Source organism: Leptosomus discolor, chromosome 8 (assembly GCF_034619465.1).
Source record: "Leptosomus discolor isolate bLepDis1 chromosome 8, bLepDis1.hap2, whole genome shotgun sequence".
In the NCBI taxonomy this organism is placed as follows: domain Eukaryota; kingdom Metazoa; phylum Chordata; class Aves; order Leptosomiformes; family Leptosomidae; genus Leptosomus; species Leptosomus discolor.
The window spans coordinates 18,862,924-18,875,576 of record NC_141398.1 but is presented as its reverse complement, the minus strand read 5'-3'; the positions used below and the strand labels follow the sequence as shown (position 1 = coordinate 18,875,576).

Here is a 12,653-nt window from a genome sequence, read left to right as displayed (position 1 = left end):
GCTAGTAAGGATGAGACTCTACTGATTAATTAGTAGCTTATACCTAAGCTTTAGTTTTCTTCCCCTAGAGATTAATACATCTCTAGGAGCTTGTATTGGCACTTGAGAAATCAGAACAGAAATGGCAAGAAATTATAATTTAAAACAGTAATAACAACATGTGCTGCCTTTTTCGTTTTGTTTTAATGATTCTGACTTGTACACACCCTTCACCTTGCATATATCCTCTGTCAGGAACTTACCTCAAAAAACGTGTCAATGTATTCTGAGACAATGTGCTCAGACTTTGGTTTGTTTTGACAGTAAACTATGTACATGTGCAACCTTCTCTCCTAGAAGAACAAAGATACAGAATGATACATCATCATCGAGAAAAAAAACATGCCAGATTGAAACAGAGTATTATTTTAAGAAGTACAGCTGTTCAAAAGTATGAACTTTAAAAGGCCCTTTTGCAGAAAAGAAGCAGCTACATATGCAGAAATTACAGATCTGAAAACACATTTATTTGGGAATTTCATGATGATTTTAGAAAGGCAAGTAAAAAATTGCCACGGTTACAAACGCTGCTGAACAATACAGGTGTTTAGAGATAATAGCTCAGCAAGTCCCACAGTAAAATGAAGTATGAAAATGGTTATCTCTTTTTTTCTAGCAAGAACAATGGATGGAGCCTCTGAAATACCATAATTTTTATTTGATTTTAATAATCTGATTATTATTCTAATATAATAGAATAATGACCTCCTCATGTTTAGCTGTGCAGAGTAGTGAAGAAAAACCTCTGAAGTCTTCGATTTAGTCTTAGCTGTCCTACTGGAATCTGAGTGGGGATGTAGGTGATGTAGTCTGGAAACGGTGTTTGTAGGCTGTGAATGGTGGCCATAGTATTTTTTAATGCTGATTTTGTATTTTGTGCATGTGCTTTTAACACCAAGGCAACAAAGAAAAAGCGAGCGAGCATAACTTCAGCCTTTAAGATTCCTTCTTGATTACTGACCTTGCTGGTTAAGAAACAGACATACCACATGTGTCTATTACCTAGTCCAAAGTCTTTCTTACAATTTTGCTAGGATTGGTTTGCTGTTAGAGGCTTTGCTGCTCAGAGACTTACGGAGTACTGAACAGTGAAGACAAATGGAAAGCAAAAAAGGAAAAAACAAGATGGAGATTGAGAAGGACACAGAACATAGATTAAGAGCAGGAACTGAATCGTCATGTTCTAGCTGATAGTCAGGGTTTTGCTAGAGGATGTTGTAACAGCATCACAGCTTGCCTTTCCATCTGGAGTGGTAAGGGTGCCTTTCAAAGACAACTCAGTCACAAATATACCACGAGAAAGTAAAACAGCAACCAGAAACAGGGACAGTTACTTCCTCCAGGCTTCCCATTTTACTAGTGCCAGAATTCTCCCCTCTCCCCATGCCTTTTTTTTTCCTCTTCTTTTTTTTAAATAATCCCTCAGAGATGAAACACCTCATTCCTCATCATTAGTCCAGGAATTAGGCTTGGCTTCCAGTGTTACTGTTCCATTAGGGTTTGGTTCTCTGCTCTTTTGCTACCCTGGTACTGAGTTCAAACACAGGGAGAATCTGAAACCCACTATATCTACTTTAATCCTGTCTGTCTTCAGTCTCTGCACGCTTGTGCAAGTGATCATATTTAGCAGACAAGTTTCCCTTCTGCTGTCTTGCGTGAATTGAAGTACCTTGAGACCTCATTTCAAACAGATATTGAATTGTATGTCTACACAAAGAGACACCAAAATGACTAATTAGTGGCACATCTGATGTGTCCTGAACTTTGATACCTAGTTTCTAGATAACTAGTTTGTCTGATTTCCTTCTGAACTGTTATAATATCCATGTGTATCACAGTCATTCCTTTTAATAAATAAATGAAAAGTGGAAAAACAGGGACTTGTATAAAGCTATGAAGGGTACTGTGTTGGACTAAAATTAAATATAATGAATTTCTGGCATTTTCAATTCCTTCCCCAAATGAAGCGGACACAATCTCAACCACTACTGTGACTCTTAGAAAGGGGAAAGGATACAGAAGATACAGAACTAGGATGCACTGAAACCGCATAGAAGAACGAGCCTCTTTCCTATTTTTGTCTCCTATGTTCCACTGCTATGTACTGCATGGATACCTGGGATTCGAAGGCAGGTATGATATGAAATGACAATTCCCTTGCACAGAACTGGAACTGAGTTGAGACATTGGGCCCTCATTCCTATTTCCTCTCCACGGGAAGATATTGGGACAAAAACTAAAGCATTTACTTAGTCTGTTTATAAGCTCTTATACGCTATCTCTCCACTTTTACAGTGAAGAATGTTTTCCAGCATTTAACTGTGTTGTTCCATAGATAAATCCTTAATAATCAAACACATTGGTCAGCAGCAGCAATAGGGGTTTGCCAACAAAGATGTTTGCACTTACATGCTTAACAAACAGGGATCCCAGCTTTTCTGGATCTTCAAGGCACTTCTCCAACTCTCCTAAAAAGAAGCTGAACATAACACAGTAAGTACTTTTTTCTGATAGCACACACTATTACAACAGGTAATTGCAAGGCAAAGTGGTCTTACTGTAAGGTCCACTTTGTGTACCCTATCAGCAGCTTTGGATATTAAATGTCCAAAATGACAGTGCTAACAGTGTAATATTTTAATACAGATTTCCAAAAGGACACACTGAGACCATGCCAAGATGAAAAAATACTGGTGTTCATTAGTAAAATTCTTTAATTTCATATACTGACTGAAACTTTTCTCCTTCCTAGTCTGAAGGCCTGAGGTGCTCATATTGCCACGCTAACCTCTGACAAATTCTTTAGGCAGTATTCTTAGAGAAAACATTTTTCAAAAGACTGTCACAAGTAACGTACAAACTTCTGTATATAAAACTATCCATACTACAGATTCTCAGTCGAAGCACTTGCTATATATAAGCATCCTTGTTTAAAGCAGATCTTCATACCAGCATTTGCCAGCTGAGTCTATGGTATGTACATCTCAAAGCACTAGACCAACTGTATTTACCTTGTATCTGAATGTTTGAGGAAAAAAAAAGTTCTTAAAGTCAGTCTAGTACTTTTTAGGTAGAATTGTTCAGCAGATGGTTTTCAAGTTAATACATACTCTCTGTGCCAGTCATAAATCTGGTGAATATTTCCGAATACAATCTTGTCTTTGCCTTTCATGTCATCAGGTACGCCATCTTCCTTCATAAGTGCCATATAACCCTGCAACAGTCCAAGAAAATTCACCATGAACATTTTAACTTAAAAAAGTGACCTGTCTTTTAATCTCCCTTTTCCCAGAAGCTTTCCAAATTGCCCATAACTGCAGCTTGCTTGGGACAAAAAAAAAAAAACCAAAAACAACAAACCACCCACCAAAAACCTGCTCTATAACAAAGCATAACACAGACACAAAATATCACAAATTGGCTTGAGGTTGTCTACGCAACACTGCCCAGGGCTAGAAAGATGAATTCACTCTATTGTCTGAAGCAGCTGCAACGCTTTGCCAGGTAGGGCTGCTAACAAGTACCTGCCAGAGCCACTGAACTCGCTTCTGCACTCCTTTGCTTAGTGCTGCTTATTTCAGTCATCCACACTCACCTTAAACCAAAGTGCGCTGAGGCAGAAAGCAGCTGTACTGCACGTGGGATGCACTGCATGGACTACTACTTGCGGTATGAGCAAACCAAATACCAAAAAAACGGAACATCAATTCTATTAGCAAGCATTCTGGTTGCAATTAAGTTCCTTTTACATTTTCCAATAGTCCTGTCTTCTCTTTTTCAGTGTATATGTAGTCGTCTCACTGTGTAATCCTATCACATAGAGCTGAGAGTGTTTTTAAATTGTGTAATATTTATGCAACTCTATTCCTACTATTTTTTTTCCTAAACTTCTGTTCCTAATTAGCCAGCTCCGGTTGTAGTTTGCAGTTTATGTTTTGACGCCTAGCATTTTGATCAGGAATTATTTTGTTAGTTACAGAAACACACCTGTTGCATTGCCTTCTAATGCACCCTTTAATTACTGTAAGACTATCACAATGCCAACCTTTCCCTTCTTCCCTCCCTTTAAAACACAGTGCAAGAACTGAACCTTGTTAGGCTCAATTCTCTCTACTCTTCCAAATGCATTTTGTTGGTAGCTGAAGACTGAAGGAAGATGTGTGATGTTACCTCATTTTACAGAAGGGGAAACTAGGAAGTCTAAGAGAAGTCTAGTAGTAGGAGAAGCAGCAAGTCTTTCAAATCCAGGCTAGTTGCTCTATATGCTGAGCTATAATGCTTTTATAAATTTAGTGTGCTAAATATAAGATACCATTAGGCCAGAGGTAGTGATCTTAAAAAATGACAACGAACTATACTCCTCAGAAGACCAATAAGGTGCACACAACAACAGGAAGAAAGGGAGTAAGATTTGATGCAGTATTTCTAACACGCTAAAAGCCTGCAGGAGGGAAAACTCAGAATGCAAACACATTTTCAGTTTCTTCCTGTGTTCTGTTTTGAAAAAAAATCTGAGGTTCAAGCTACACAGCTGGTCAGTACCACGTTTTTTAAAATAAAGAAAAAAATCAAGAAAAACATCATACCTCAACTACGTAGCCCAGATCTCGTACATAATCTCGCTCTGTCTCCACTAATTCCTGTAAGACATAGCTACAATGGAAAGAAAATGAACACATATTCCAATTAAAAATGAAACAGACTCTTAAAGAGGATTAATGGCATACAACGTTTTACACATTTGCAGTCACATATGCTTGATAAGTGGAGCTGAAACGGAAGAATTAATGCACATTCTTTCTAAGCAAGATGCTGCTTTGACTTTGGAACTGGACAGGCTTGCTTCTGTTTAGATCAAGTCAGATGTTTCCTTACATTTGTCATTAAAATTAAACATTTAACTATTGTTTAAAATAAAATGCTATTATGTCTCTGGTCTGGAGACTCTGAAGTATATGCACTGTTATTTCTACCCACAGTTTTAAATAATTTTGAAACCAGACATGTTTTTGTTCTACCACGGTAACAATTTACTACCACATAAAGAAATTAAAGAGTGTGGTGGAACAGATCAAGGGGAATGATCAGTTTTTTGAAGCCTAATAGACCTCTGAACATTCAAAAATCACCATCTTCCTGAATAATTGAGACTGACATGTGACAGAAGTCAAACACAGGCACAACTAAAATTAAAATTCACGGGAAACTGAAAACTCAACTAATGTTTGAGAAAAAAAAAATACTTCTCTGCATAATGTGACTACACGCTTCACACCTAACACAAGTCATCCCTCTTTCAGAATAACAGCTTCTGCTGACAGTTCAAAATTGGACATTTTTTAAACACTTCATTTGTCTCTTCAAAACATTGTAAAAAATGAAGCGAAAGAGTGGTCTTACTGTCGTCTTTTTAAGGAGCTGGATTTCCTTTCTTCCATCTCATCTATGGGGGATGAGGAGGAGAGAAGCGAGTTATCTGAAGGGTTGAAGGACGGACTGCTGCTATCACCTTGATCTACCAACAAGGAACTTGGACGGTCCTCCAGGGCCTGAGAAAGTGTTCAAGACAGACAGCAACAATGATTTATTTCTCCTTTATTCACAAGACACATTTACATGCAGCTGTATATGGGAACCTATGGCAGACTAATTATTGTAATGTATCTTGACAACGGAGGTCTCAAGCTTCCAAGAAACCACCTGACAACTTGGCTTTCCAGGACAGATAACCTAACCTTACAGAAGCACATTTAAGATACGTCAGTCTTTGCCTCACAGGAAAAGAAAGGAGTTCAGTTGGTTTGAGCAGCAAGGGCTAAAAGTCAGGCTGTCCTCCTCAGGATGTAAGTAATTCTATGGTGGAAGCTACACAGACCTGTGCTTATTGCCAAGGATCAAACTATATTTATCATTCTTTAGTCGTGGCATACACAAGTTACTTGCAATAGTAAACAGAATATCGTTAAAGGCGATTCTTTGGTGCTACATTTTTAAAACACAACAGAAGTGGCATTCTTTGCCAGACATTCTGTTTATCATATTAACTAGCCAAAATACCAACCCATTTATTGAAGAAAATAATGACTTCTACACTGTTAATGTTGCTTTGGAGCTTCATGACAGTTCAGATGCTAGGAAAGAGTCCCTGTTTCTTCTGCCACATACACTGTCTCCCTTGTATGGACTCCACAGGCTTCTGTTTGTATAAAAGATGGAGAAGCCACAGGAGAAATAATACGAACAAGCTTCTATGAAGTATTTATTGGACTACTTCAATTCAAGCCCATAATCTTGGATCAAGCTACAGTTATGTATCACATTTTCCTTGCATGTGATACAGCCTTTAAGGCAAGACACATTTACTTCACCAGGGTGGGGTTCAGCTGTAATCTTTTTTCTTCCCCTATGAAAGTAAAAACCCAATAATGATATGACTGGCTCAAAAAACAGGGGAAGCTGACCCTCAGCTAAAATTGTGAAATGAGAACATCTCCACCAGGGACTACATGCATGGATCATTAAGTTACATCCACTGTTAGGCTGCCTGAAAGACACATGGGCTATTAAACTTTCCATTTACAAAACACTCTGTTGAATTTTCCCATAGATAACTTCTCTTGCACCAGGAGGGTGAATAAGTAGTAAAAAGCAAAGTTAATATTCTAAGAGAGTGCGGTAATTATTTCATGCAGTAATGTAAGTGAGTGCAAGTCATTCTGAATGAGGAAATATAAAATAGAAATTAAAATTTCTCATTCTGAAATTCAAAGCTGCTTAAATTTAGAATGAACCTGGGAAATATCAACCTCTGGTAACATGGGGCTGCCATGCTGCAATTGTCTGTAGTTTTCACAACGGCATTTCTACTAAGCCCGAGAGGGTCTATGTTGCAAAAGTCAGACTTAAAGGTTTTGAGAGAATCACAGAATTGCAGAGGGACCCGTTGAGACCACAATCTGACCCTGCTAGAGTCAGCTAGATTAGGTTTTCCAGGACTGGGTGAAGCTGGATTTTGAATATGAAGGAGGGCCTTCCTGGAATTATTTATACACCCTACTCTGTCTTCAGAAATGCTGAAACTTTAAAACACAGAAACTTAAAAAAGCTGACACAAATTATTCCTACTTAATTTGTTAGCAAACACTAACAAGCAAGAAAGGAGGCACTAATATGCAAAATGATCGGTTTACTCTTTTACTTATTTCTTCATTATCATGTTGCCTAAAGAGCATCTACATAGCATAAACCTTTCTGTGTGAGGGTTATTTGCTTTACTGTTGAACCTTGCAAGATTTGCTATAAATATAGTTTCTGGGATTCTTCTTGTAAAGGTCTATCAGGCCAAGACCCTTGGCCTTTGTATTCATTTTACTAATGGAACGTTTTCTTTTTACTAAGAGGACACCTATTTTCTGCCGCCTCCTCTCCCTCTTCTGCATTGCTTTTTGCTTCTCTGCTTAGCCATTTTCCTATTTGGTAAGTTCTTTTACAAAAGAGAGTGTACAAAATGACCTGTACAGCAACCCAGAAAGTGACACTTGAAACAGGCATCAAGTTTTACAAGTCAAACACATGTAGCTTTTCTTTGAACAGGAAGTCGGGACTTGAAGACACAACTTCTTTAAACAGAGGCATCTGCCAGTCAGCCTCACCATTTTACTTTTGACGAGTTCTTCGATTGCACTGACTAGTTCTGCAGCACTGGGTGTCTCGGAGCTGGTGGGCCGCACCAATAATCGAGAAGAGGTCTGTGCAATGACACAAAGGAAGGAGAATCCCAGAGTTAGCCTGGTACTTGGTTAGGGATCAAGAGACTTCCTTCACTTCTCTGTCAGACAAAGATACCCAACAGTAACTGTCATTGTACTATCACACTAAACTCATCCCCTCTAATTCGGGCAGCTGGAATTTGAAATTATAAGTAACCCCTACAGAAGTTAAATGCTGGGATAAAAATTCCTGTTCCTGCATGCAATAGAAATCAGGGAAATAGTCTTCATCTTGCTGATTATGATAATGCCTGAGAAATGGCTACAAAAATTGCCTAAGCTGACCCAATTGACAACAAAAAGTTTGTTAACATATTTTATTGCTGGTTAAACAAAGCAACAACTGTGGAACAGTAACAGGAACAAAGACGACTTGAAATAAAGGAGCAAGTATCATTAAGCTAAGAAAAAATACACCAGTAACTCAGGGGCATTTACTTTTCTAAAGGAGCTGGGGTATATTTCCCAGATTCAGAGGGGAAATTGAGCTCACCATTCCTTGTGCCATCCATTTTCCCCAATGGTATGTGTAGAGCACAGAAGATCTCTGGCCTCATAAGCTATAAAATGCCAGTTTATAGATACAACTGAAGGTAAAAGGTGTTCACAGTAAAGGATTCTGGGAGAGGGCCATTAAGTTCAGCCTCAGTAATTTGCAAACAGGGTTGTTTGCATATTACATTTATCATTAAATAACTGGAAAGTGGAAACAGGGGGTAATATGAACCTTACTTCATATTACAAACAGCACAGTGAACATCATGTAGCACAGGGTAAGCTGTCCTGCAAATGTTTCCACCACACTGGACAAAGAAATGGCACGTATAACTTAACACAAGAGGTTCGCTCAAATCAAGCATGGGTGTACCAAGGCTCCCCATAAGTCAGTACAAAAAAAAACCCAAACAAGAACAACAACCACCCCCACCCCCCCCGATTCTAGGTAGTTTGCCTTGTATTTGCCTTATTCTGAAAGGAAAACAAGGGTTGGGTAAGCAAAGGAAATACAGACAACTTTAAATGGAAAGATATGGGAACTGAGCCAAAGCAGAGACAGAACACAAGTCAACATAATGCTGCATCAGTTTACAAAAAGAGAAAACAAAAAGCAAAAATAATTAGTTTCATATTCACATAACTGATCTTGAAACTTTAATACTGCTTATCCAAAAATTAAATGCAAACAACTTGTAAACTACCATTAAATGCAAATCCATGAAGTGTGCAATGATTCTACTGAATGGAAGAATGCATACTGTGCAGATGAGCTTTTAGGGGAGAAAATGATTCTGTTGTTTAATGACGTCAGACAAATCAGCACGGCCTAGCACATGATGTTAGCATGCACACCAAAAACTGAGGAATCCCACAGCTAGCATGTCTTTTAGACAATTGTATGCTTCTGACATCGGACTGTTGATGAGGTTTTCCAAAGCTGTGCTTGTATGCCAGTTTTCACTTCGGATGTGGAGCTCAGCTTAGCCTTACAATACACTGTCAATGTTGGAATCAGACTCTGGTCAAGGTCTCTCTTCTCTGTTATTGCTCTGTGGGAGTATATGGGGCATGACTGTTGGTAAAACTTCAGAACGGGTTGGTTTCCGGTTCATGTGGTTATATCACATTATTTGAAAAAGAAGGAGCTGCATAGATTAAGTCTGCCTGCTGACCTTCTTGATGATGTACTCTGGGAGCAGAATACAGCCCTTGCCCAGAAAGCAAGGAAAGGTGCAAAGCACCACTGAGCATACAGAGGTGTGAGATGCTGCTGGAGCCCACAGCAGGCTGGGTAGGGAGGGAGAAAGCCAGTGAGCAGGGTGTTTCTAGCAGAGTGTAGACCAGGAGCCTCGGAGAGGAAGAAATGCTCGCAGTGAGGCACAGATGAAAGCCAAGCCTCTGAGGTCACGGAAAGGAGGAGACATTCCTTGGGATCCAGAGGAACTGAGCAACCCAAGAAACCACTGAGCATGGCAGGAATGTGAAGGAGGACTCCACCCAGAAGGCAGACAACTGGGAATTTGTTTGCAAGCCTTTTATTAATCAGTAACTCCATCAATAGAGCCAACTGACTTCTCCTGGGTAAAACTTACTCTGGCTTCTCACTGTGGCATTCCAGTAAAGCCTTTGCTTTAGGTACTGGAAAATGGTGGTATGTCTTGGTGTGTGGATTTCAGGGACGCACGCACAACCTCCCAGGCTGCCACATGAGGGGACTTTTTTGCCTCCCACCACGCAGTAGGACAAAAACGATGCACCACAGAAGACTCACTTTACACGTTTTTAAAAAAATATGGTATAATATTAACTTTACCAAATTTTAACTTCTCAGAAGTCTTTTCTAGAATGCAGTTCAAGATATTTTAAAAACTGTGCCAACATGTTTTCACTGCAGGGGTGCATGTTAACCTCTTAAGAAGGGAAAGAAAAATTTACTGGGGATTGAAAGCTACTCAAGGCCTCTCACACTACTGTGGTAAGGGTCTGACTGCACCAGAAATACAAAAGTGAGCGGACACTAACTTACAAGCATATCCCTTCACATAACTGCTCTTGCTGTGTAAGGAAAACTATAGAAGCAAAATCCATTTTTCTCTGGGGAATTTTTCATAAGACTTGCACATCAATTTTCTTCTATCACTGAAGGGACATGCAAATATGGCAGCTTATCAGCAAGAACTTTAACATATTTTCACCAACATTATTTTTATTCTATTTCTAAGCCTCAAATTGAGATTATTATTTTTTAGCAATAAAATACTTTCTCGGGTCTAAAGGCTAGCCTCTTTTTCCTTGTTTTGTTTCAAGAATATGTCCCAATATATTAACCCCCCAACTCACATATTTCAATTCAGAAAACATGCAGGAATTAAATACACCTAGAGCATGGGGCCCAGCCACTTTGATCCTACAAATGATAGCTTCAGGTGTGAGATCCCCACTGAAAGGCAGTGTTTTTAAAAAGAAGAAAACCACGGAAACAAGTAAGATCAGCTAAAGTTAACAACATCTGCATTGCTGAGAATAGTGAGTAACCAGCCACAAAATTCATTAACTATATTCAGTGCTATAGATCACAAAGTTTAAAAATTTTAAGCAGCAAAATGGGAAGAAAACAGTAATGTGCATATTTGCTGCACAAGTCCAGACTGTTTCCATTCTAAAAACCTCTAATTCCAGGCTTGATACTTGGTTCCCTAAATGTCTGATCCAGGTTGAAAATTGAAATAAACCCTCTCAATGTATCAACAGCACAACAAATAAGATCTCCTTCATGCAGTTACTACCTCCATCCAGAATTTCATTACTGATGCAAAATTTTTACCCTCAATTTGAACATGCCTTTGTTTGTAAAAACCAGCCAGATTATTATCCTTATTTGGATATTAACTTCTTGGCACACCTTTTCTTAAGCACCCAAAAAAAAGAAGCAAAAAAAACAAGTAGGAAAAAAAAAAACCCTTAAGAGTTGATGTGAACAGCTCTTTCTGTTAAGGCATATACATAGAAACTTTTTTCCCCCTGAACTGAGGCTATTCAAAATACTAGAGCTTGGTGAACAGCCTATGGTCTAGAAAGGCTATGTACAACTATTAATTTCTCCAGATAAACTTTATTTGCACATAGTATTTTAACCTCAGTACACAAAGTTACCATTATAAAATGATTACATTGGAATCACTAAATATGGCATCAAACAGATGTAAATAGGCCTGGAAACACACAAAGCGTCCCATTTCCACATTTAAAGTGCTAGCAGAAAAATTTCTGCACTTGTGCTTTTGAAATAGAGAAACATTTAATTCATACTCTTTCCACAGGAAACTCTTTTAATGTTGTCTAAAGTGGCATAGTGATTACTTCTGTCTACCATAAAGCTGTATTACATAGATTACAGAGACTTTTGGAAACAGAAAAAAGATTTGTGCAAAGAGGTTATCTCAATATGTGAAATCTTTCCCACTTCCTGCTCCTACCTTGTCATCCTGCGAGTCGGGCTGGAGAAGACTGTGTTGCTGAATTGCCATTGGGGGAGGAAGTGGTACAGCATCTGCTCCCTCTTCGCCTTCCTCCTCTCCGCAGCTCTGCATGCCTGAAGAGGACGACTTGGAGAGAGTGCCACTGCTCAGCCCCTCGTTCCGACCTCTCTGAAATAAAATCAGGACATTCAAGCCCTGTTACCTCCTCAACAGCATGAAGTTTGTTATCATAAGCTTGTCATCACAAGCTTGTCTTAAGTCTGTTCTGTAGATTCACCTCTCTCCCAACGAGTCAAGACGATCCCACAAACACAGTGCAGGAGAAGAAAGCTGATGTCAAAGATAGTTTTCAGTGTTTGGTAAAAGCAGATGGATTGAGATACTGAGACAAGACATGAATCTTGAAATTTACTACAGGAAATTGTTATCAAAGCCATGTTTGCTTTCCAAGTTCAGTTCTGTAAAGAGCCACATTCCTTTAACTTAGAAACTCAAGAACTTTGTATCTGAAGTACCAACCATCATAGCAACACTTCTAAAGGATATAAACCAAACTATTACAACATAAAGTATTTTGTCAATTATCCTTTCTGCCTGCTCCCCTTAAAGTAGTGAGAGCAGACTGCTTCTATAATTTCTATAGTTGTGTTGAAAGACAGTCCTTCCAAGGAGCTATGATTTCAACTAGCCAAAATTTATGGTAACTGATCTCACAGGATTAATTTAACTATCTTTAAAGACAGCATAAATGGTTATTGTTTTTTCCTGACTTGAAGGCACTGGCCTCCGGTTTTTCCTCACTCACAGAACTGCAGAATAACAGATACTTCCAAAACAAAGCTACAACTGCATCACAGAGGGTGTCTCT

General features: G+C 38.8%; 1 protein-coding gene across 1 annotated transcript in view; it reads right to left on the bottom strand.

Moving 5' to 3' along the window:
• TRIO (trio Rho guanine nucleotide exchange factor) overlaps positions 1-12,653 on the bottom strand; it is a 247,376-nt gene that overhangs the window by 19,744 nt on the left and 214,979 nt on the right. Inside the window, exons 36-42 of the mRNA XM_086468999.1 lie at positions 11,783-11,953; positions 7,692-7,787; positions 5,440-5,588; positions 4,626-4,692; positions 3,150-3,253; positions 2,449-2,518; positions 243-332 (exon numbers count right to left, since the gene is read on the bottom strand). Of these exons, the coding sequence (XP_086325125.1) occupies positions 243-332; positions 2,449-2,518; positions 3,150-3,253; positions 4,626-4,692; positions 5,440-5,588; positions 7,692-7,787; positions 11,783-11,953 (747 nt within the window). The remainder of the gene's footprint in view (positions 1-242; positions 333-2,448; positions 2,519-3,149; positions 3,254-4,625; positions 4,693-5,439; positions 5,589-7,691; positions 7,788-11,782; positions 11,954-12,653) is intronic.